The sequence below is a fragment of the Trichoderma gamsii genome (genome assembly GCF_001481775.2).
Source record: "Trichoderma gamsii strain T6085 chromosome Unknown Scaffold_17.2, whole genome shotgun sequence".
Classification (NCBI taxonomy): domain Eukaryota; kingdom Fungi; phylum Ascomycota; class Sordariomycetes; order Hypocreales; family Hypocreaceae; genus Trichoderma; species Trichoderma gamsii.
In genome coordinates, this window is record NW_020171354.1 from 150,145 (window position 1) to 167,984 (window position 17,840).

General features: G+C 48.5%; 3 protein-coding genes across 3 annotated transcripts; 2 read left to right on the forward strand and 1 right to left on the reverse strand.

Moving 5' to 3' along the window:
* Window positions 1-2,141: 2,141 nt before the first annotated feature.
* On the forward strand, window positions 2,142-5,814 carry TGAM01_v205457 (bifunctional P-450/NADPH-P450 reductase; the record flags this gene model as incomplete). The annotated part of the gene is made up of 7 exons (XM_018802772.1): window positions 2,142-2,253; window positions 2,361-2,479; window positions 2,570-3,292; window positions 3,395-3,665; window positions 3,726-4,825; window positions 4,883-5,079; window positions 5,142-5,814. 7 exons carry the CDS (start codon window positions 2,142-2,144, stop codon window positions 5,812-5,814), a joined length of 3,195 nt encoding a protein of 1,064 aa, XP_018663889.1.
* Window positions 5,815-9,550: 3,736 nt separating this feature from the next.
* Window positions 9,551-11,041, reverse strand: TGAM01_v205458 (hypothetical protein; the record flags this gene model as incomplete). The annotated part of the gene is made up of 1 exon (XM_018802773.1): window positions 9,551-11,041. One exon carries the CDS (start codon window positions 11,039-11,041, stop codon window positions 9,551-9,553), a length of 1,491 nt encoding a protein of 496 aa, XP_018663890.1.
* A 4,206-nt stretch (window positions 11,042-15,247) lies between these two features.
* TGAM01_v205459 (endomembrane protein 70) lies at window positions 15,248-17,546 on the forward strand (the record flags this gene model as incomplete). Its single annotated transcript, XM_024549646.1, has 2 exons — window positions 15,248-17,454; window positions 17,528-17,546. The coding sequence occupies 2 exons, from the start codon at window positions 15,248-15,250 to the stop codon at window positions 17,544-17,546; spliced, it is 2,226 nt and encodes a 741-aa protein (XP_024405595.1).
* Window positions 17,547-17,840: the final 294 nt, after the last annotated feature.

Below are 17,840 nucleotides of genomic sequence, written 5' to 3' on the forward strand. Positions count from 1 at the left end.
ACGCAATGTATGAGGCCACCTTCAGCTGCTTACCTTCAAGGCGGCATTACAAAAGGGAGAGGCGCAAGGCTCTGGTGCATTTTTTTGCTTGTTACTTATGTTGGTTGTGGTTCACAGTAAATGGGCAATGGGGTCTGCCCATTTTGGTTGAGGATGCTTTGACTGGCAGGGGGCCGTGGCTTTTTGCCGTCTGCTTTGTATGCGAACTTGTACATTATCAATCGGTACTATAACTATCTTTAAATAACGAAGACTTGCTCTATCAAGTCCGTGAACTTCGACATACAAGGGCCAATGAAGCGTTTATTGTAAACCGAGGGGTAAGGACGTTCTAAAATGCAAATTTAGAGTACCGTAAGTAGCTGATGTTCGAACCTCATGACTAGAAGGTTGAGTTGTGGCAATGGCCAACTCGCTGAAGATCAACGAGATAAAGAATTATTTAGTCCGCGGAACAAAGGGGCGCAGCCGGGGTTCGGGGCTTGTCAAGAGTGGCATATTTCCGATTTAGGGACCGCTAATTAAATGGATCGGACGATGTACGAAGATACGGCGTGGTATGTATTACTCGTAAAATTAAAAAATAAATAAAGAAGCTGCTTTGGAAGCTTTTTTGATGCACATGTTGAGGGCCAGTTGAAGCGGCAGCGTGAAGAACTTCGGCCCCACCGCCGTAAGCCGAGGCGCCGAGGCCCAGCTTGCCAGCATGAAAAAAGTGAGAAAATAGAGAGAAAAAGGGAAAGAATATGTGACGCACGGGGACGGAGACGGAGACGGAGACGGAGAGACGGATTTAGCAATGGAATACCTATCTATTAAATGAATCAGGTAGACAGATTGGGTTTTGTAATATCCAACGGGATTTTGGAGGTGTTACTCGAGATGTGTTTGGCGGAAAAGATGGACATTATGGTTCATACGTGGGCATTGATACACGGAGTGCGGTCGTGGTGGCATGCCTCGTCTATTCGTGTAATCCTTGCAGTTAGGCTGCTTTAGTGAGCTTACAGCGGACTTGCAGCGCTGTACATGCTGTAGGCTGCATTAGGAGAGCACCTACAAGTGGTTGGTGCTTGGGCCATGGCCAATGAGCGCGGCTGCATTACTTTACCTACTGACCTACGGCTGGTGATAGGTTTCTAGGGCTTCTTCAAACTTCCGACACGGTTCATCTGACTGGGCGAAGCCCACCATTGACTGGATTACCGCAACTGGCTGCATTAGCCTGAGTGCCATGCATCAATTTATCTGCAACTCTGGGCGTTGTTGTCCAAATATGCTCGCTCGACTCCATCAATGCATCCGTTTCATCATATGGCGCGCTTGATATCCACGGCCGTGGCATCAACGCCCAAACTAGTCATGCCAGCAGAATCCGGCACGGCAGCTCTACCGCAATCGGGACCAAGAGCCGGCCGCTGGGACGACAGATCCCCGGCCTAGGCGAAATAGAGGATCCTCCCATCGCCGAGAGCAGAGCAGTTCGCCCAACAGGTCTCATCGCATGCCACAGCTGCCAGCTCCACCACGATGCCGCTAACCAGCCAAGAGGCGCAGAGACCCGCTGGCGGCCCAGTGGGCGGGATCGCCGCTGCGTGGTTCTTTGTTTAGACGCACTGAAAGGGCTGAGAAAGTAGGGCCAGGCACGCTGGAGCTCAAGCCCGGCGAGCTTGCAAAACGCAGACACGGGATTCGGGAGACGCCCTGGCTTGGAGCCCACATGGCCAATTGCCTCCCCGCTAGTACTACGTTGTACACACGATTCGGCAGTGCTGAAGCCCCTGCCATTGGGAGCTCTTTGTTGCAGAGGTGAGGTGGTTGGAGAGATAGAATGGCAGAGTGGGGGGTGATGACATTGCCTTTGAAACGACGGCTATGAGCTGCTTCATTTGGCTTGTGCTAGGCTGGATTCTGGATATCGCTGGGGACGAGCATCGCAAATAAATACGCGGGACTGTCCTCGAGCAGAAAAAGAGGCACAAAAGACTTGTCCCACCCCCTTTTGACCAACGGCATCTAGCGTTTAGCACTTGGGCTTTGGTGGTTTTTGTATTTAAATTACGCCAGTCGAGCTTGGATTCTTGATACCCAGGCATTTTGCAACCTGATTTGTTCCTTTCTTGGTTTCATTTTCGATCATAATGGCGGAGGCTGTTCCTATTCCTGAACCTCCTGGGCTGCCTTTGTTGGGCAACCTTGGCGAGTTTTCCCAACAGCCGACTAACGATCTTATTCGTTTGGCGAATACATATGGTATGATTTCTTACCTGAATCTACACATCTCTATCTGCCCATGAAATTCTGCAAATTTATACCCAAATCTTAAATAAGTGGTAGTTGGCGCTGATCAGATTGAATAGGAGAAATCTACAGGCTCCATCTGGGCACTCGGCCCGCTGTTTTCATCAACACCCAGGCGCTTGTGAATGAAGTCTGTGACGAGAAGCGCTTTCAAAAGTCTCTCAGCTCAGTGCTTCGGGTATGTCAACTTCTCGCTCAAGGGGGGAATGTGGTTTCACGTAAAAACAAGCTTCCCTACTGGAATCGAGTACTGACTTGAACCACATAGATTGTACGAGAAGGTGTCCACGATGGTTTGTTCACTGCACACACCGATGAGCCCAACTGGGGCAGAGCTCATCGTGTGCTGGTTCCGGCTTTTGGACCGATGCCCATCCGCGACATGTTCGACGAGATGGAAGACATTGCTAAACAGCTCTCATTGCGCTGGGCTCGCCATGGTCCCAACCACCCTATCCCCGTATCAGAGGACTTCACCCGCTTGGCCCTGGACACAATCGCTCTCTGTTCCATGAATTATCGATTCAACTCATATTATCAAGAAAAGATGCATCCGTTTGTCCAGGCTATGTCTGACTTCCTGGCGGAATCCAGCAGGCGAAACAGGAGACCTGGTTTCGCTCCCAATTTCTTGTACCGCGCTGCCAATGAGAAATTCTTCAACGACATCGCCATCATGCGCGATACTGCCAACGAAGTCGTAGCAGAACGAAAAAGGAATCCCTCTGACCGAAAAGATCTCCTCGCAGCCATGTTGGAAGGAGTGGATCCCCAGACTGGCGAGAAGTTGACTGATTCCAGCGTTACGGATCAGCTCATCACTTTCTTGATTGCGGGTCACGAGACAACTGCAGGTACCTTGTCATTTGCGTTCTACAATCTGTTGAAGAACCCAGTCGCCTATCGAAAAGTTCAGGAGGAAGTTGATACAATCATTGGACGCGAAGCCCCCAAAGTCGAACACATCTCTAAGCTTCCCTATATTTCAGCAGTATGTGCCGACTAGCTCTTCTTTTCATCAATTACCTTCCTTGCTCCTATTCGTGTACTTTTTTTTTTTTCGGAATGACAAATATTCACATTGGATATCTAGGTTTTGAGAGAGACTCTGCGTCTCAGCGCCGCAATTCCAGCTTTCACGGTTGAAGCTCTTGAAGATACCCTCATCGGAGGCAAATATCTCGTTCACAAGGGTGAACCAATCACTTGCCTCCTCGCCAAATCACATCTTGACCCTCTGGTCTATGGAGAGGACGCCAATGACTTCAAGCCAGAGCGTATGCTCGACGCAGAGTTTGCTCGTTTGCAAGCAGCATTCCCTAATAGCTGGAAGCCATTCGGAAACGGCAAGCGAGGCTGTATCGGTAGGCTTAACTAAAACTCTCAGTTATGAAACAGTGGCTTACAAGATATGTCAAAAACAGGACGCGGTTTTGCTCTCCAAGAAGCTACACTCGCCATGGCTATGCTTTTCCAAAACTTCAACTTTACCCTCGACGATCCTAACTATCAGCTTGAGATCGTTGCATCTTTGACTATCAGGCCGAAGGATTTCTTTATGCGAGCTTCTCTCAGACACGAAATGACTCCAACAGCGCTTGAGCGAAAGCTTGGTGGTAAAGGTGCTGCGGGAGACCATCACGCGGATACAAAAGCGGCTGGCGGAGCGGCTCAGGGATCCCAGAAGCCTCTTGCAGTATACTACGGATCAAACAGCGGCACTTGCGAAGCTTTGGCCCAGAGGGTAGCAACTGATGCATTGAGCCACGGCTTCAAAGTTACTGATCTGGCTCCGATGGACTTTGCTAACCAAAAGCTTCCCAAAGACCGTCCTGTGGTCATCATTACTGCTTCATATGAGGGACAGCCACCATCCAATGCTGCTCATTTTGTAAGCTGGATTGAAAGCTTGAAGGGTAACGAGTTGGAAGATGTTTCTTATGCCGTCTTTGGCTGTGGTCACCACGACTGGGTTCAGACCTTCCACCGCATCCCGAAACTTGTTGATTCGACCATGGAGGAGCGTGGTGCCACACGCCTCGTGCCGCTTGCCACCACGGATGCCGCTGATCGTGACATGTTTAGCGATTTCGAAGCTTGGGAGGACGAATCTCTCTGGCCCGCTTTGAAAGAGAAATATGGTGCCGCTGCGGACTCCGCCGAGGGTGTTGGTGGTGGCTTGGTTGTTGATGTATCGTTTCCCCGCAAATCGACACTACGACAGGATGTTGAGGAAGCTCTTGTCATTAATGCCAAGACTCTGACGGCGAGCGGACCCGCCAAGAATCACATTGAGGTCCAGCTACCTACTGGCATGACGTACCGATCTGGCGACTACTTGGCCGTCCTGCCGCTGAACCCGGAAGACACAACAGCAAGAGTGTTCCGTCGCTTCAAACTTTCTTGGGATGCGGTCTTGACGATTCATTCAGAGGCGGCAACTTCCCTTCCTACGAACACGCCTATTTCTGCCCGTGATGTATTTGGAGCATATGTTGAGCTCAGCCAGCCGGCGACTAAGAGGGTAGGTACATCTTACACGGCAAACCACGAGCACTGTGCGCTGACTGCTTTCTCATAGAACATCTCTGTATTGATCGAGCTCGCCCAGGATGAGGAACTCAAGGCTAAGCTCGAGAAGCTAGCCGGAGATGACTACCAAGAAGAGATTGGCGCAAAGCGAATCTCTGTTCTTGACTTGCTGGAGAGGTTCCCTTCTCTGGAACTTCCCTTGGATTCATACTTGGCCATGCTTCCCCCCATGCGTGTCCGCCAATAGTAAGTTCAACATAGCTCGTGCGCTTATGGACTCTGGAGGCGAAGACTGACACACCTAACAGCTCCATCTCTTCATCACCTTTGGCTGATCCCTCCAAGCTGACACTCACCTACTCGGTTCTGGAGCAACCTTCATTATCCGGCCAGGGCTCTCACTTCGGAGTGGCCACTCACTTCCTGGCATCTCTCACCCCTGGCGAGAGGTTCCACGTTGCTGTTCGCCAGTCGAAGGCTTTTCATCTCCCTACAGATGCTGAAAACACTCCTCTTATCTTGATTGGTGTTGGCTCTGGCCTCGCGCCCTTCAGGGGCTTCGTCCAAGAGCGTGCAGCCATGATTGCCGCCGGCAGAAAGGTTGCTCCGGCATTGCTCTTCTACGGCTGCCGCTCCCCGGATGTTGACGACCTCTACGCTGAAGAATTCGAAAGATGGGAGAAGCTTGGCGCCGTTGAGATGCGCAAGGCCTACTCGCGCGATACGGACAAGTCGCTCGGCTGCAAGTATGTTCAGCATCGGATGGCTCACGACCGTGAGGAGCTTTACAAGCTGTGGGACCAGGGCGCCAAGGTCTTTGTATGCGGCAGTCGTGATGTTGGTAAAGCTGTTGAAGCTGTCTGCGTGCAGCTCGTTAAAGAAAGGGGCGAGGCTGACGGAAAGGACGTGACGGAGGAGCGGGCTCAGGCATGGTGGGATAAGCAGCGCAACGAGAGATATCTCACGGATGTGTTTGACTAGAAGTTGAGATGAGATGGGGAAAATGAGATGGTGAAAATGAGATGGGAGCACGCATGTGTCTTTCTACTGCTGCTGCTGACGCGCTTAGTGAGCGATGAAATGGAGGTTGCGTCATGTTATATTTACAGCCATTTCATAGTGCCTTGTATGGGCTTTCTGATCAATATTGTAAGAATCGTGTATTTTCTCTCGCTTCGCAATGAGATATGTTCTAATACCACACACACTCTATGAAAAGTAGGAGCAAAGTGGTTTTGAGAGGCTAGTTGATATGATCTATGTGTATTATAAAGCTTTAAGAGGATCTCTATCTTTACAGAGCTTCGACTTGGTCTAGTTAATGATTTGATCTTCATCCAGCAGATTCAGTCATCTAATTCCCATGTCAAATAAATATGTAACTCCTCGATCGAGATAACTATGCTCCAATAAAGCCTCAATGTCGATAGACGTCCACTGCCTAAATATTGCTCCAGAACTGACAAGCGCTATTCTCTTCCTGTCAAGGCTCTCGAGACTGTTCTGAATACGCATGCCGACATTCTGAGTCTATATTAAACTTGTGCCTTGTCAGTGCCGGAGAGGTATGCATGACCGATGTGTATGTAATCTAGAATTCCACTTCTTCTTTAGTTCTGGGTCTTATGAGATGGGCAATTCTGCAAAGTGTTGATAATTGTAGGCAAATTCAGTGTGCCTATGTATCTTTTCTTCGTAATTCATCACTTGTAATCCCGCCACCATCCAAGGGACGTCGTGATGCTGTCGCCGTAAGATGCTCATAGAAGAAGCACAAATCTAAAGTATAGGGCTGTGATTGACTTGGGGGCTTTTGCGAACCGAAGCGTGGTATGATGTGGCAAACTTCAGGTCGGCTGTCGAACTGTTCAGCAGTAGTGGCTCCCCCCAGCGCCGCCTACCAACAATTAAGACATCTCTGATTAAGCCGAAGATGGGTTCGTCCATATTATTTAAGACCTCTGATGTAAAAGCATCTCTGTTGCTTACTTTCTGCCGGCACACAACTCGGGAGGGGGAAATTTTGCCAAATTCTTGATAGAGTCCATAAATGCGAGGAATATGGCGTTGAGGAAGCACCACTGCGGCCAAAGTTTGCTACTAGCTGTATATCACGGAGCTGCTTCTAAAGCTTCGACGCGTCGTTTTTGGTGAATCGACCGTGCGTCTTGATCAAGCATCAGTGGAATTGAAATTCTCATCGGTAGTTGAATTCCAATGCCGAATCTGTAACGACATCGCCTTCGGTCGTGCGTAGGGCGGTCGGAGAGCATAAGCTGTCGTCCAGAGTTTCGCTTATGGATGAGTTCATGTGTGTGGTAGTTCGACTGGGTGTAGTACACGAGAACCGGCAGCTTCTGGTCCCGGCGACAGACGCGGCCGATCGCCTGGTCCTCATGGACCGGCTTGAAGAGCTCTTCCAGATTGATGAGGTAGTTACAGAACGTTAGGGTATTGGTCTCAGTGCCTACCACCTCGGCCTCCGTTCTAGCAGGAAGATGTAGCCTGCTTAAGTCTCATTGGTGTCATTGAAGCACATTATCTGCTAAATTTCGCCACTTGGAAACATCAATTTCCAGGAGGAATCGAGGAGCTACCGTATCTCTTGCTGTTTGACCAGACGCGCTGGCAGCAGGTGTTAAAGACATTCGGGTTCGGCTCGTAGACGGCGAGATTGAATGACTGACTAGTAATCTCTCGCCATAAAAGTTCATCGCTGTTATCAATGTTAATGGATAAGAGAGCGAGGATCTAAGCGTGAGCATGCCTGATCCCTCGTGCTCTCACTCGTATCTAGCCATGGTAGTATTCGATAATATTCATTCTGCGCAGACGATTGAGTTGAAGTGAAATGAAGCAACTCGTGGCGTAGGTGGCTCTTCAATACTCATTCGAGCCTAAATCGCCATGATGACCATCCACTTGCCCATACAAGCCGCATGAGCCGCCAAATACCCGGCCCTCCTCTTCGTTCTGCCCGGTTTTGACGCCTTCTGAGCTTTCTGTCATCGCAGCGGAACCAATTCCAAGATAGCAGATTCTCAATGTTCAGGTGATGCGCGGGTTACTCTCCTTAACCTCATTTTGCTGAAACATGTTCAATAATCGGGCGAAGTGGTGCTCCGACGTTGAGTCAATTCAATATTCATAATTCCAGAAACACGTCCAGCAAGGCGGCCACTTGGCTTTCCAATCGCAAAGTCTGGCGATCAATTTGTTCGCATGCTGTTGTTCAACCGAATCGTCGCGTCGAACGTATGAAATGTGTCGTGCCAGGATTGTTACTGACCAAGGGACATGTATGTAAGTATGTGGTAAAAAAAAAATATTCGACTAGAGAGAGAGAGGGCTCCTTACATTGATATTTCCCCATGCTGCGGTATGCATAGACACTGCAAATAAAGATGGCGGCGTATGATCTCTAATTTTTGGAAGGCTTTTGATTAGAGGGACGTCTAGCGGGAGGCCATTCATGCACGTCCCCGTGCGCTCTATGGTTCACTGATAGGAAAAAATCGACGTGACCATTTTGGGGCATTCATTGCACCAGGATGTGCTGTCGCTGTGGTTGAAAGAGAGGGTTGCCGGTCTTGTCGTGTGCGGCGGTGGACGACGGGCCGCTTCACAGGGATGGATATGCATAAGTATCATGAAAAGTGAAGCCTCTTGCCATAATGGAGGACATAAAAAAGTGTAGTAAAAGATGTATAGAGAAGAGAGGTGGATAAAGAATTTTTCAAGAAGAGAAAAAATGAAAGCTGAAGAGATGAGAAAGACTTCCTCATATAGTACCATCTACGTTTCACGGCATTGGCGAGTCGACAAGTAGGGCTTCACTCACTTACAGGCGTTGCGACTTTTACCCTCATCACGTGTATATTCGGGTATTGCCATGTATCACCAACATGATGTAACACCGAATACTTCGCTCGTTTTAACATACCTGTACTTATGAACCGTGTATGGCTACGGCCTGAATCACTTTGGCTTTATCATAGCTCTCAGATTATAAAATAGGCATCTGTCTATCTGATACTTGTCTACTCCTTCCGATATCTCTCCAGGTCTCATTTCATTTGGGATCGCTTTGATTTCTCCCGGTCCTTGTCGATTGGTATCATTCATGCCCAGCATTAAGATACTCTGTACACAGTGAGTCTGTTCTTGAAAGCGCAAAAATGGAATCTCATAATCTTCGGCTAATAGTAGTTTCCCCTCTCTTTCGAGTGTCGTTGAGAAAACTGACTGGAGACTTCTTTAGTCTCCCAATCCAGACGTCGAATTGGCTCATACTAACACTACCAGCTGTATAACTGTTACGTGACCAGTAGTCAATCCATACAACTTCTTAATGTCTCGGAACATTCGTCGTATTCTGCTTGTCTATTCAATGTCTTTATGCATGTCGATGGAACAACAGCTAGCTTTATACTAAATGAACCGCCAAATAGGCGACAATTCGCAATGTGATGAACAAGTAGCGAATCGCAAATCATTTCCAATATTATATATGAATAGTAGGTAGTTATGAAGTATTATTGTAATATATGCTAAAAGCGATTTTAAACATTCTTAAAATATCCCAACCCTCAGCGCCATGCTCATAAACTCGCAAATAGGCTTCTTTCCAGAATTAAAACCAACAGAAAACAAAGGAAAAATAATAAAGAGCGACAGTGATATATCAGCATCATATATGTTTTTAGCAACAAAGATATTAAGCAACGCTAACGGTCCTTCGGCTCAGTTCGCTGTATCCTGGTAGTCGGTTGTCATTCTGCAGCGCCGACTCAGGGACGCGAATGACGCGAGGCTGGAAATACGAGTCTGCCTCCTCTTCTGCCACAGCGCTTTCAAAAGTGGGAAGCTCGTGATCCTGCGGCTCATAGACCGTTTCGACGCCAACTTGCACAGGCACCGAAAGCGCAATGGCAGTATTCGTGGGACCGACTGACAAGCTCAGTTGCAGGGTGTAGGTTCGAGAAATCAAGCATGAGTGAAAGGTTGGTAAGAAAAGCTTCTTGTTCGAGTTGGATATAGTGAATGGGATCTCAAGATCGGTGGTATGCTTGATAGTCGAAAGCTTGGGCCTCTTAGAGCTTTTGCCTCTGCTATTCTGTCGTTCTCTTCCCTCGGCGGCTGAGTTATCCGTTTCGGAGGCATCTCCTCCAATAACAGTGCTCGAATAGCCCGAGTCTCTTCGGGAGTGCGATGACGCATCTTTCTGCATCCACGACATGGAATCCACGGGAAGAGTGAATAGCGAGTGGGTTGTCGTATAATTCAGGCACGGAGTGCTCTCGCAGTTTGTCCGGCTACCTAGATTCGGCAGATGGTCGATCGGCACGGCGCTAAAAAAGGTGGTAGATACGACTTTTCCTGTGACGGAGTTGACCTTGGGAGGTGCCGTCTCAGCCGAAGACGGGGCATATTCCAAATTAACACGGACACTTGTCATCGAGGACTTATGTCCGTCTGCAGAAAGCATGACAGCGTTGGGCTGAATGGCACTAGCGGTGAACTGGCCTGTTTTGCTCGAGAACAAGCTCTTTCGAATCGTCTTGGTCTTAGATAGCTTATACCACTCATCTCGGAAAGTGATGTCAAGGGGTGCATCTTCAGGGAGTGAAGGGAGCACTTTGAGAACATGGTGCGCTTCCAAGGCCTTTACGGCAGCTCCATTAACACGTTTTATAGCCTTTGCGTTGATGGCATATTCAATTTGGGTCATGTCTGGGGCTTGGTCATCGGCATCCCAAGCTCCCAGGCTGGGAGGAAGACGTAAATGTCGCTCCCGTACCTCTGGTGACAAGCAGGTGTGGTTGCAAGCTCCAATGGTAAGCTGGTGAGGCACAACAAAATGGAACGGTATCTTGTACTCGGTTGCGGCTCGAAAGACCTGATCTTGCGGCATGTCGGACTCTTGAATCGGCATGCGAATCTTCAAGAATGGCCTGAAAGAGTGAGAAGGATACTGCTGAACAAAGTCGAGTCGTGTGGCAGAAATGCCAACAAAAACAATGTCCAGATGATCGAAGGAAGTGTCTTTCAGGACGCGAACAGCAACATGGCCAGCAATAGTAGATCCAGAGGTGTAGACCTTGGCTTTGAAATGCTGGTCAATCTTGACTTCCATGAGAGGATTCTGTGAAGAGTTGCTTTTGGACCCTTTGAAAGGGCGAGTTGTTCCTTGAGATGAAGCGGACATATCTTGGATGCAGTAATAAGATTGTGAAGAAAGAATAAAGGATATTGTGTCGTAGAGGACAGAGCGTGGGATTAGATAGCAGTTGTTCTCTTCAGCTTGTGATACTCCTTGTCAAGGAAGTGTAGAATTAACCGTCGTAGTAATAGACGAATGACTGTCGAATATGTGGCTGATGTGCTATGGATAGCAATTCCAAACGCACTTCTCGTGGTATATATGACAATATTATGCCCCGGGTAGTCGGGCGTATTATAATCGTAACGCAGGCGAATAAACAAACAGAGAGCAATCAAGAAAAGCACGGTACCGGCGGATGAAAGGCAGGCAAATAGCAAGCTGCAGAACGAAAGATGACGAGGCGCATAAGATGGGGAGGGCCACGCCCTTATGAGCTGAGTCAACTGAGGGCTTCCAACATGACCGGGTCATCTTGAGCTTGTTCGTGGCGTGGATGGAGGGGGTGATACACAGTAGGTAGGACTCGTAAGAGAGCTTCTCGGCCATCGCGGTACCGGTACCTGCGGGCCGCCGTGGAAAAAGCAGGTCCCTGAACCAGCTGCTTGGGGCGTGTGTCGAGGGCTGGCGTGATGGGGAGTGTCGCGATCATCTGAGGAGAGGCTCGTTTGGTTGCATGGGGCTGCTAGCAGGCCTAAGTGCCGCCAGTCCGCGTGGAGCTCGCCCGATCAATTGCATTGCTTGGCCCATCTTTGGCGCAGGTACGGTGCGGCGATCACGGAGCAAAAACGGCGTGTTATGCGTGGTTCGAGACTGAGGTCTATGATGAGTTGAGATGAGAAGAAAAGGGCGAGAAGAGAAAAGGAGGTTGGAAGATGCAGACAAGCAGACTCACTGGTGGCTGTGGATGGTTCCTTCTGCTCTACGTGCACTTTGCAGAGTCAATTGGAGGGCGTAGTATCAGCTACTCCTTGGGCACTAACGTTAGGCAGCGTCTAAGTGGTAGCTCTACTTTGCTGACCTGCACTAACTCACGGCAAGGAGGGCATTGCATGGCAACTTCCCTTTTGCCATGCCCTTTTTGCGGGGGATTTCACGCACACAATGTTCGTATCAGATTGGATAGCACTGTCTTCCTTCACGATCCAGCATCTGCAGTAACAGCCTCGTGGGTTCACTACGGGACATCTCGTGCTGATCTGCTCCAGTTTTGCCACGCAATCCAGTCTCAAGTGGTGCTTATGATTTCATATTTCCAAGTATCATGATGATTCTCAATCTGCATGGACCACAAGATCTCGTCTCTCAAACTTGTCTGCACTATCAAGTAATGCCCGCCCTCTGTTCTAACAAGCAGTGCGCCCTATTATTAGTTCGGTCTTCCCCGGTGGCCTCGGGCTCGCCTCAACTGGATGTTGGGTTACGATGAACAGACCTCAAGCGCAGAATGGAGGAAAAAGGAAAAAGGACTTCCCCATCGTGAGCCCCTGTCCCGGCGCATGCGCACGACTTGACAAAAACGTCCCAAAAAAGAACAAAGTCGTGCCAGGACCCTGGGATTATGTGGAGGATAGGTGTTCTGGCTCGGTCTGGACTCTATCGCAACCTTTTTTTCCGGGCCCAGGATGTGGATGCCCTCGTGGTGGATTCGGCGCTGGATCGGAGGTTGGCCGGGAATGAAGGTGCATCTCCGCCCCTTGTTAACCACGGACATTATTGGGCAGCAGCTGTTAAAGCAATAGAGGCGAGGATGTGCCTTGCTGAGCTGAGCGGCTGCACTTGGCTTGGATCCGTGTGATGTGCGTGCTTAGGGGCGGCTGATTTACACGCAGCCAGATTTCAACGGCGGCTTCATCCATTCGCTTGCGTCGCATCCCACACGTGCCCTGTTATTATACAGCGAGTTCTTCGTACCCATTATCGAATCGATTACGAGTTATACTACGAAACAATGGATGTGGCATCTGTCAGCCGTCCCCGCGAAGCCTATTACCCAGCGTCAAACTCGGTTTCCCGATATCGCCATTCGCGGTGCCATTCTCCATTTCTCACAGTCATCCATCTGCCATTCAACCGCTCACGAGACATGAAGAGAAATGGCTAGAAAAAACTTGGCCTGGATTTAGCTACGGCCAAAGTCTCCTCAGCATCTCCACTACCTTAAAAAGCAATCATTGACGAGACCCCAGGCAACAAGATGGCAGCGGTATTGGTACATTGGACTTGCTTAGCGCCCGCGATGCCTCTCCTGTTCTGCTTCCACCCCTCGTGGCATCGGTAGTTGATACTTTACCTGCGCACGGCGGGCGGCTGTCGAAGTCAAGTCTTTCTGACCCCAAAAGAACGTTCAAAGTCTAAAGTTGCATACGCCCCTGTTCTCCAGTTTTTGGGCCCCAGATTGCTGCACGATTTGACAGACGATCTCCGTAAATGGCTTAGTACAGCTATCTATTTGTCGCCCCATTATTGGAAGATCCTCTTTTCGAAATATTTTCTTCGTTTCGTGACTCGATGCTTCTTCGCAGCTTCTTTTAGGACATCGTGCTCGCTAGAGCCTGTGCCTAAGTCTAAGTGAAAGGGATGAAAGGGGATTGAAAACTTTCCTGAGCTTTGTTGAGTGAGGGCGAGGGGAAAGGACTCTCGAATTTCATCATTGGCATGTGACCCAGCAATAAGCGATCCTGGGCTAGCGTTAAAGTGCGTACAGCTTTCCGCGTATATTTGTAATGACTTGTCGCGGAACAATTTATAAGCCTCCTCAGTCTCAATGGCATTCCGCGTTATGAATGATACAATACGTGCTGCTGACAACATACCCCGTAACTCCGTATATGACATGCAGACCGCACATGGTAGGACATCTGTTGCCGGTAGTGCAGTAGAGCAGCGGTTGAAACAAGTGGAACTTTAGGTAGCAAGCAGGAGGCAGTAATGGCGGGGAGTTAGACTTTGAAGTCAAAATCTCGATTACACAAGAAGTGCTTGGGGCTCCTCTATCACTCTACTTTTTAACCTCTCTCTATTGTTGCTTTGGAGACAATTTACTGAAGGATCCGTCTTTCTGTATGTATATGCCCAATTAGCTTTACTTACTCATATGCTTTCTATGCAAATGTTTGTCATTAAGAGTTACAGATGCTGCAAGATAGTCTTCTTCCAGCTGTCTCATCCGTTGTTGTTTTCATCGCTCGCTTCTGCAGTAGCCTTACCCACTGATTGTCCACCTTGGCAAAACCTAATCCGAGTGATCGCCAGTCCACATACCTCATTCCGCAACGCCACTTATAGCGCAATATGTTCCGTGCCGAGCGCTATCAACGTGCATTAACCGTGCGAAGCACTCTATGATTCATTGATTTTCTTTCTTATTTATAGGTTTGCAGCGGGGGTTTTAAGCAATTGCTCACTTACATAACAACTACCATTTTTGCATCCACTTTTGTTTCTAACGTTCGGCAAATCTCATCCCGAAAGAAGCCATCTGATAGACCAACATCAGTTGTACGTGAGAACTGAGAGTCTATGGGGCCGTTTTGCTTTGAGTGTTTACAATTTGGTATGCTTGCTGCGAAGACGCATGGTTCTAGTAAAAGCACCTCTCCATAGTAGTAGCATTTTTCATTCTTGTATATGTACCCAGACACCTGATTCTTCCAAAGCCACGTGTTTGCCAGTCTCATTGGCTATGGCCAGATTCGGGTGGAGATGCAACGCCGGCAAAATTACGGCTAATTGCAGCCATCAGTCGGAATGCAGATGCCGCTGCCCGCTAGGCCTAGTTGGGCACCTGTTCATAGCTTCGGTGGATTGAATTGGAGCCCCCTTGCCATATTCCGACCGCAATCTTGACATCTGGTCATATCAACACCATCCCTTGTGAAAGATTGAAGCTCCAGACAAGCCATCATATTAGCACAATTGTGCCATACTGAAGAAATACAATCTACATTTTTTTCCCAGGATGCGCCACTCTCACTAGGGACAGATTCCATCGTCACACAAGGGAGAGAGTGGAAGTGATCTGGCCTCCAGCTGTAATAGAAGCTAACGTGATCCAACGGCTTTTGTCGCGTTATTCTGTTTCAAAATTACTGAGTTGACTCTAGGATTCTTTTTTTTTTTTTTTTTTTTTTTTTGGCTGAAGCCAAAAAGAGAAACTGAAGCCAACCGGCAATACATGTCTTGGTGATACTGTGGAAGGAGAGCTTGGCGCTGTGTGAACTGATTTGAGTGTATCAACATGATTGGCACATGGAGGTCCGGCCTTTGTGGCCTTGTCCATCTTCTCCTTTTATCGCCGTCAACGGCCTTTTACATCCCTGGTATTGCCACCACTTGACTTCGTATTTTGTCGTGATTTTGAAGCAAATGAATGGTTATATCTTCGGCAATTTGCTAACGTATCACATCGCAGGCTGGTCGATCAAGAGCTATAGAGATGGCGAACTGGTGCCTCTAATGGTCAACAAGGCTTACTCAGACAACACACAGCTACAGTTTGCGTACACCGATTTACCATTCACTTGTTCCCCGACTGGAGAGCACAAAACTGGAGGCGGCCTACTGAGCGGACAAAGCGTTCCCTTGAATTTGGGAGAGGTGCTACGCGGTGATCGTATCATAACATCTGATATAGAACTCGCCATGACGAAAAATACCCCGTGTACGCTGCTTTGCAATAAAGAAGTGTCACGCCGTGACCTACGCTGGTCGAAAGAGTTGATTCGAGATGGATACGTAGCAGAGTGGATCGTGGATAACCTTCCTGGCGCTACCAGCTTTGTCACCGCCGACAAGAAGCGCAAGTATTACGCCTCCGGTTTCAAGTTGGGCTATACCGAGGCCTCTTCAAAGACGGGCAGGCTTCACTATTATCTGAATAATCACCATACTATCGTCATCCGGTATCGCAGGGCACCGGGCAGGGCTGGTGATCGCGACGAGAAAATAATCGTGGGCTTTGAAGTTTATCCCAAAAGTGTCGGAAATGGAAACAAAAAGGACAGTTCAGGATGCCCCGTGGACATACAAAACGTGGGCCAGCCCTTTGAGCTCTACATTGCTCCAAACAAGACGTCAAGTACAGAGCCAAATTATGATGGTCTGTCATATCATCCCGACGAAATAGAGGAGGATGATAACAGCCCTGGTACCTTGAACATTCCATATACCTACTCAGTTCATTTCCGCGAAGATAACAGCATCGAGTGGGCTCATCGCTGGGATCTCTATTTCGTGAACCAAGAAGGAGGCTCACGTATCCACTGGGTGGCTATCATCAACTCTCTTATCATTTGTGGGCTACTGACAGGAGTTGTCATGATTATTATCGCTCGGACTATTCATTCCGATATCAATAAGGGTACTTCTGCAGAAGAAGGGAAACGTAAGAGTAAGAGGGCAAAAGCCAAGAGTGACCAGCAAACCACAGGCTTGTTGAGCCAGGGAACAGACGCCGACGATAGCGATGAAGATGAAATGTCCGACCAAGGCGAGGCCTTGGAAGAGGCTACAGGCTGGAAGTTGCTCCATGGAGATGTATTCCGGAAGCCAAAAGCTGGAATTCTTTTGGCTCCCCTCGTTGGGTCTGGGATGCAGCTGTTTTTCATGGCTATGGGACTTGTTGCGCTTGGTGCATTGGGAGTTCTCAATCCCAGCTTCCGAGGCGGTTTTATCAGCGTTGGCGTGGGCCTCTTTATCTTTGCAGGACTCTTCTCTGGCTACTTTTCTGCGCGCGTCTTCAAGAGTTTTGACGGAACTGATTTTCGTGCAAACGCCATTGTCACGGCACTGCTTTTTCCCGGCCTCATATTTGGGCTCATATTCATCCTCAATCTCTTTGTATGGGCCCAAGCATCAAGTACGGCAATTCCCTTTGGAACGCTGGTCGCTATTCTCTTCCTCTGGCTCTGCGTACAGGTTCCGCTTGTTTATGTTGGGTCTTATTACGGCTTCCACAAGGCCGGTGCCTGGGAACACCCTACCAAAACGACGACGATTCCTCGACAAGTTCCTCGCCAAGCGTGGTATAGCAGATCTATTCAAGCAGCCTTGCTGGCGGGTTTGATTCCATTTGCTGTCATCTTTATCGAGCTATTATTCGTATTCCAGTCTCTATGGCATGACAAGAGTGGCTACTACTATGTCTTTGGCTTCTTAGCGGTCGTGTCTGCTATTTTGGTGGTTACCATTGCCGAAGTGACCATTGTATCCATCTATGCTCAGTTGTGCGCGGAGAACTACCACTGGTGGTGGCAGTCATTCTTTATTGGGGGCGGAAGCGCATTTTGGGTGTTTCTTTACTCATTATGGTACTATTTCTTCAAGCTTCACATTAGTGGCTTTGTGAGTAGCATGCTGTTCTTTGCTTATAGCTTCATGGCATGCTGCGTATATGGACTTTTGACCGGCACCATTGGATTCTTGAGCGCCTATGCTTTTGTACGTAGGATATATAGGTAAGTTTCCCCAACGACTCCGAATCACATGCCAGGGGAAATGCAGGATACTGATACACTTTGCTATAACCAGTGCGATCAAGATTGACTGATTATGCATCAGTGGATAAGCATGAGCCTTTTTTCTTTTATTGCGCAATTTTACTTTCAGGTTATTTTGAATCTTATATCTTCGTTGCAAATCGTGTTGCAGTTGTGATGTGATAACTCTTAGGTGGCATGAGCACAAAACACAATTCTCCTAGCGCGCCAAAGACAATTGCGCACAATAGTGACTATTTCAAAGTTGGCCTCGCTCTGGTGTCATCTTCTATAACATCAGATCGCTCTATATCATGCTGTTATTTCGCGAAATACGCAATATGGATATTGAGATTAGCGATGCG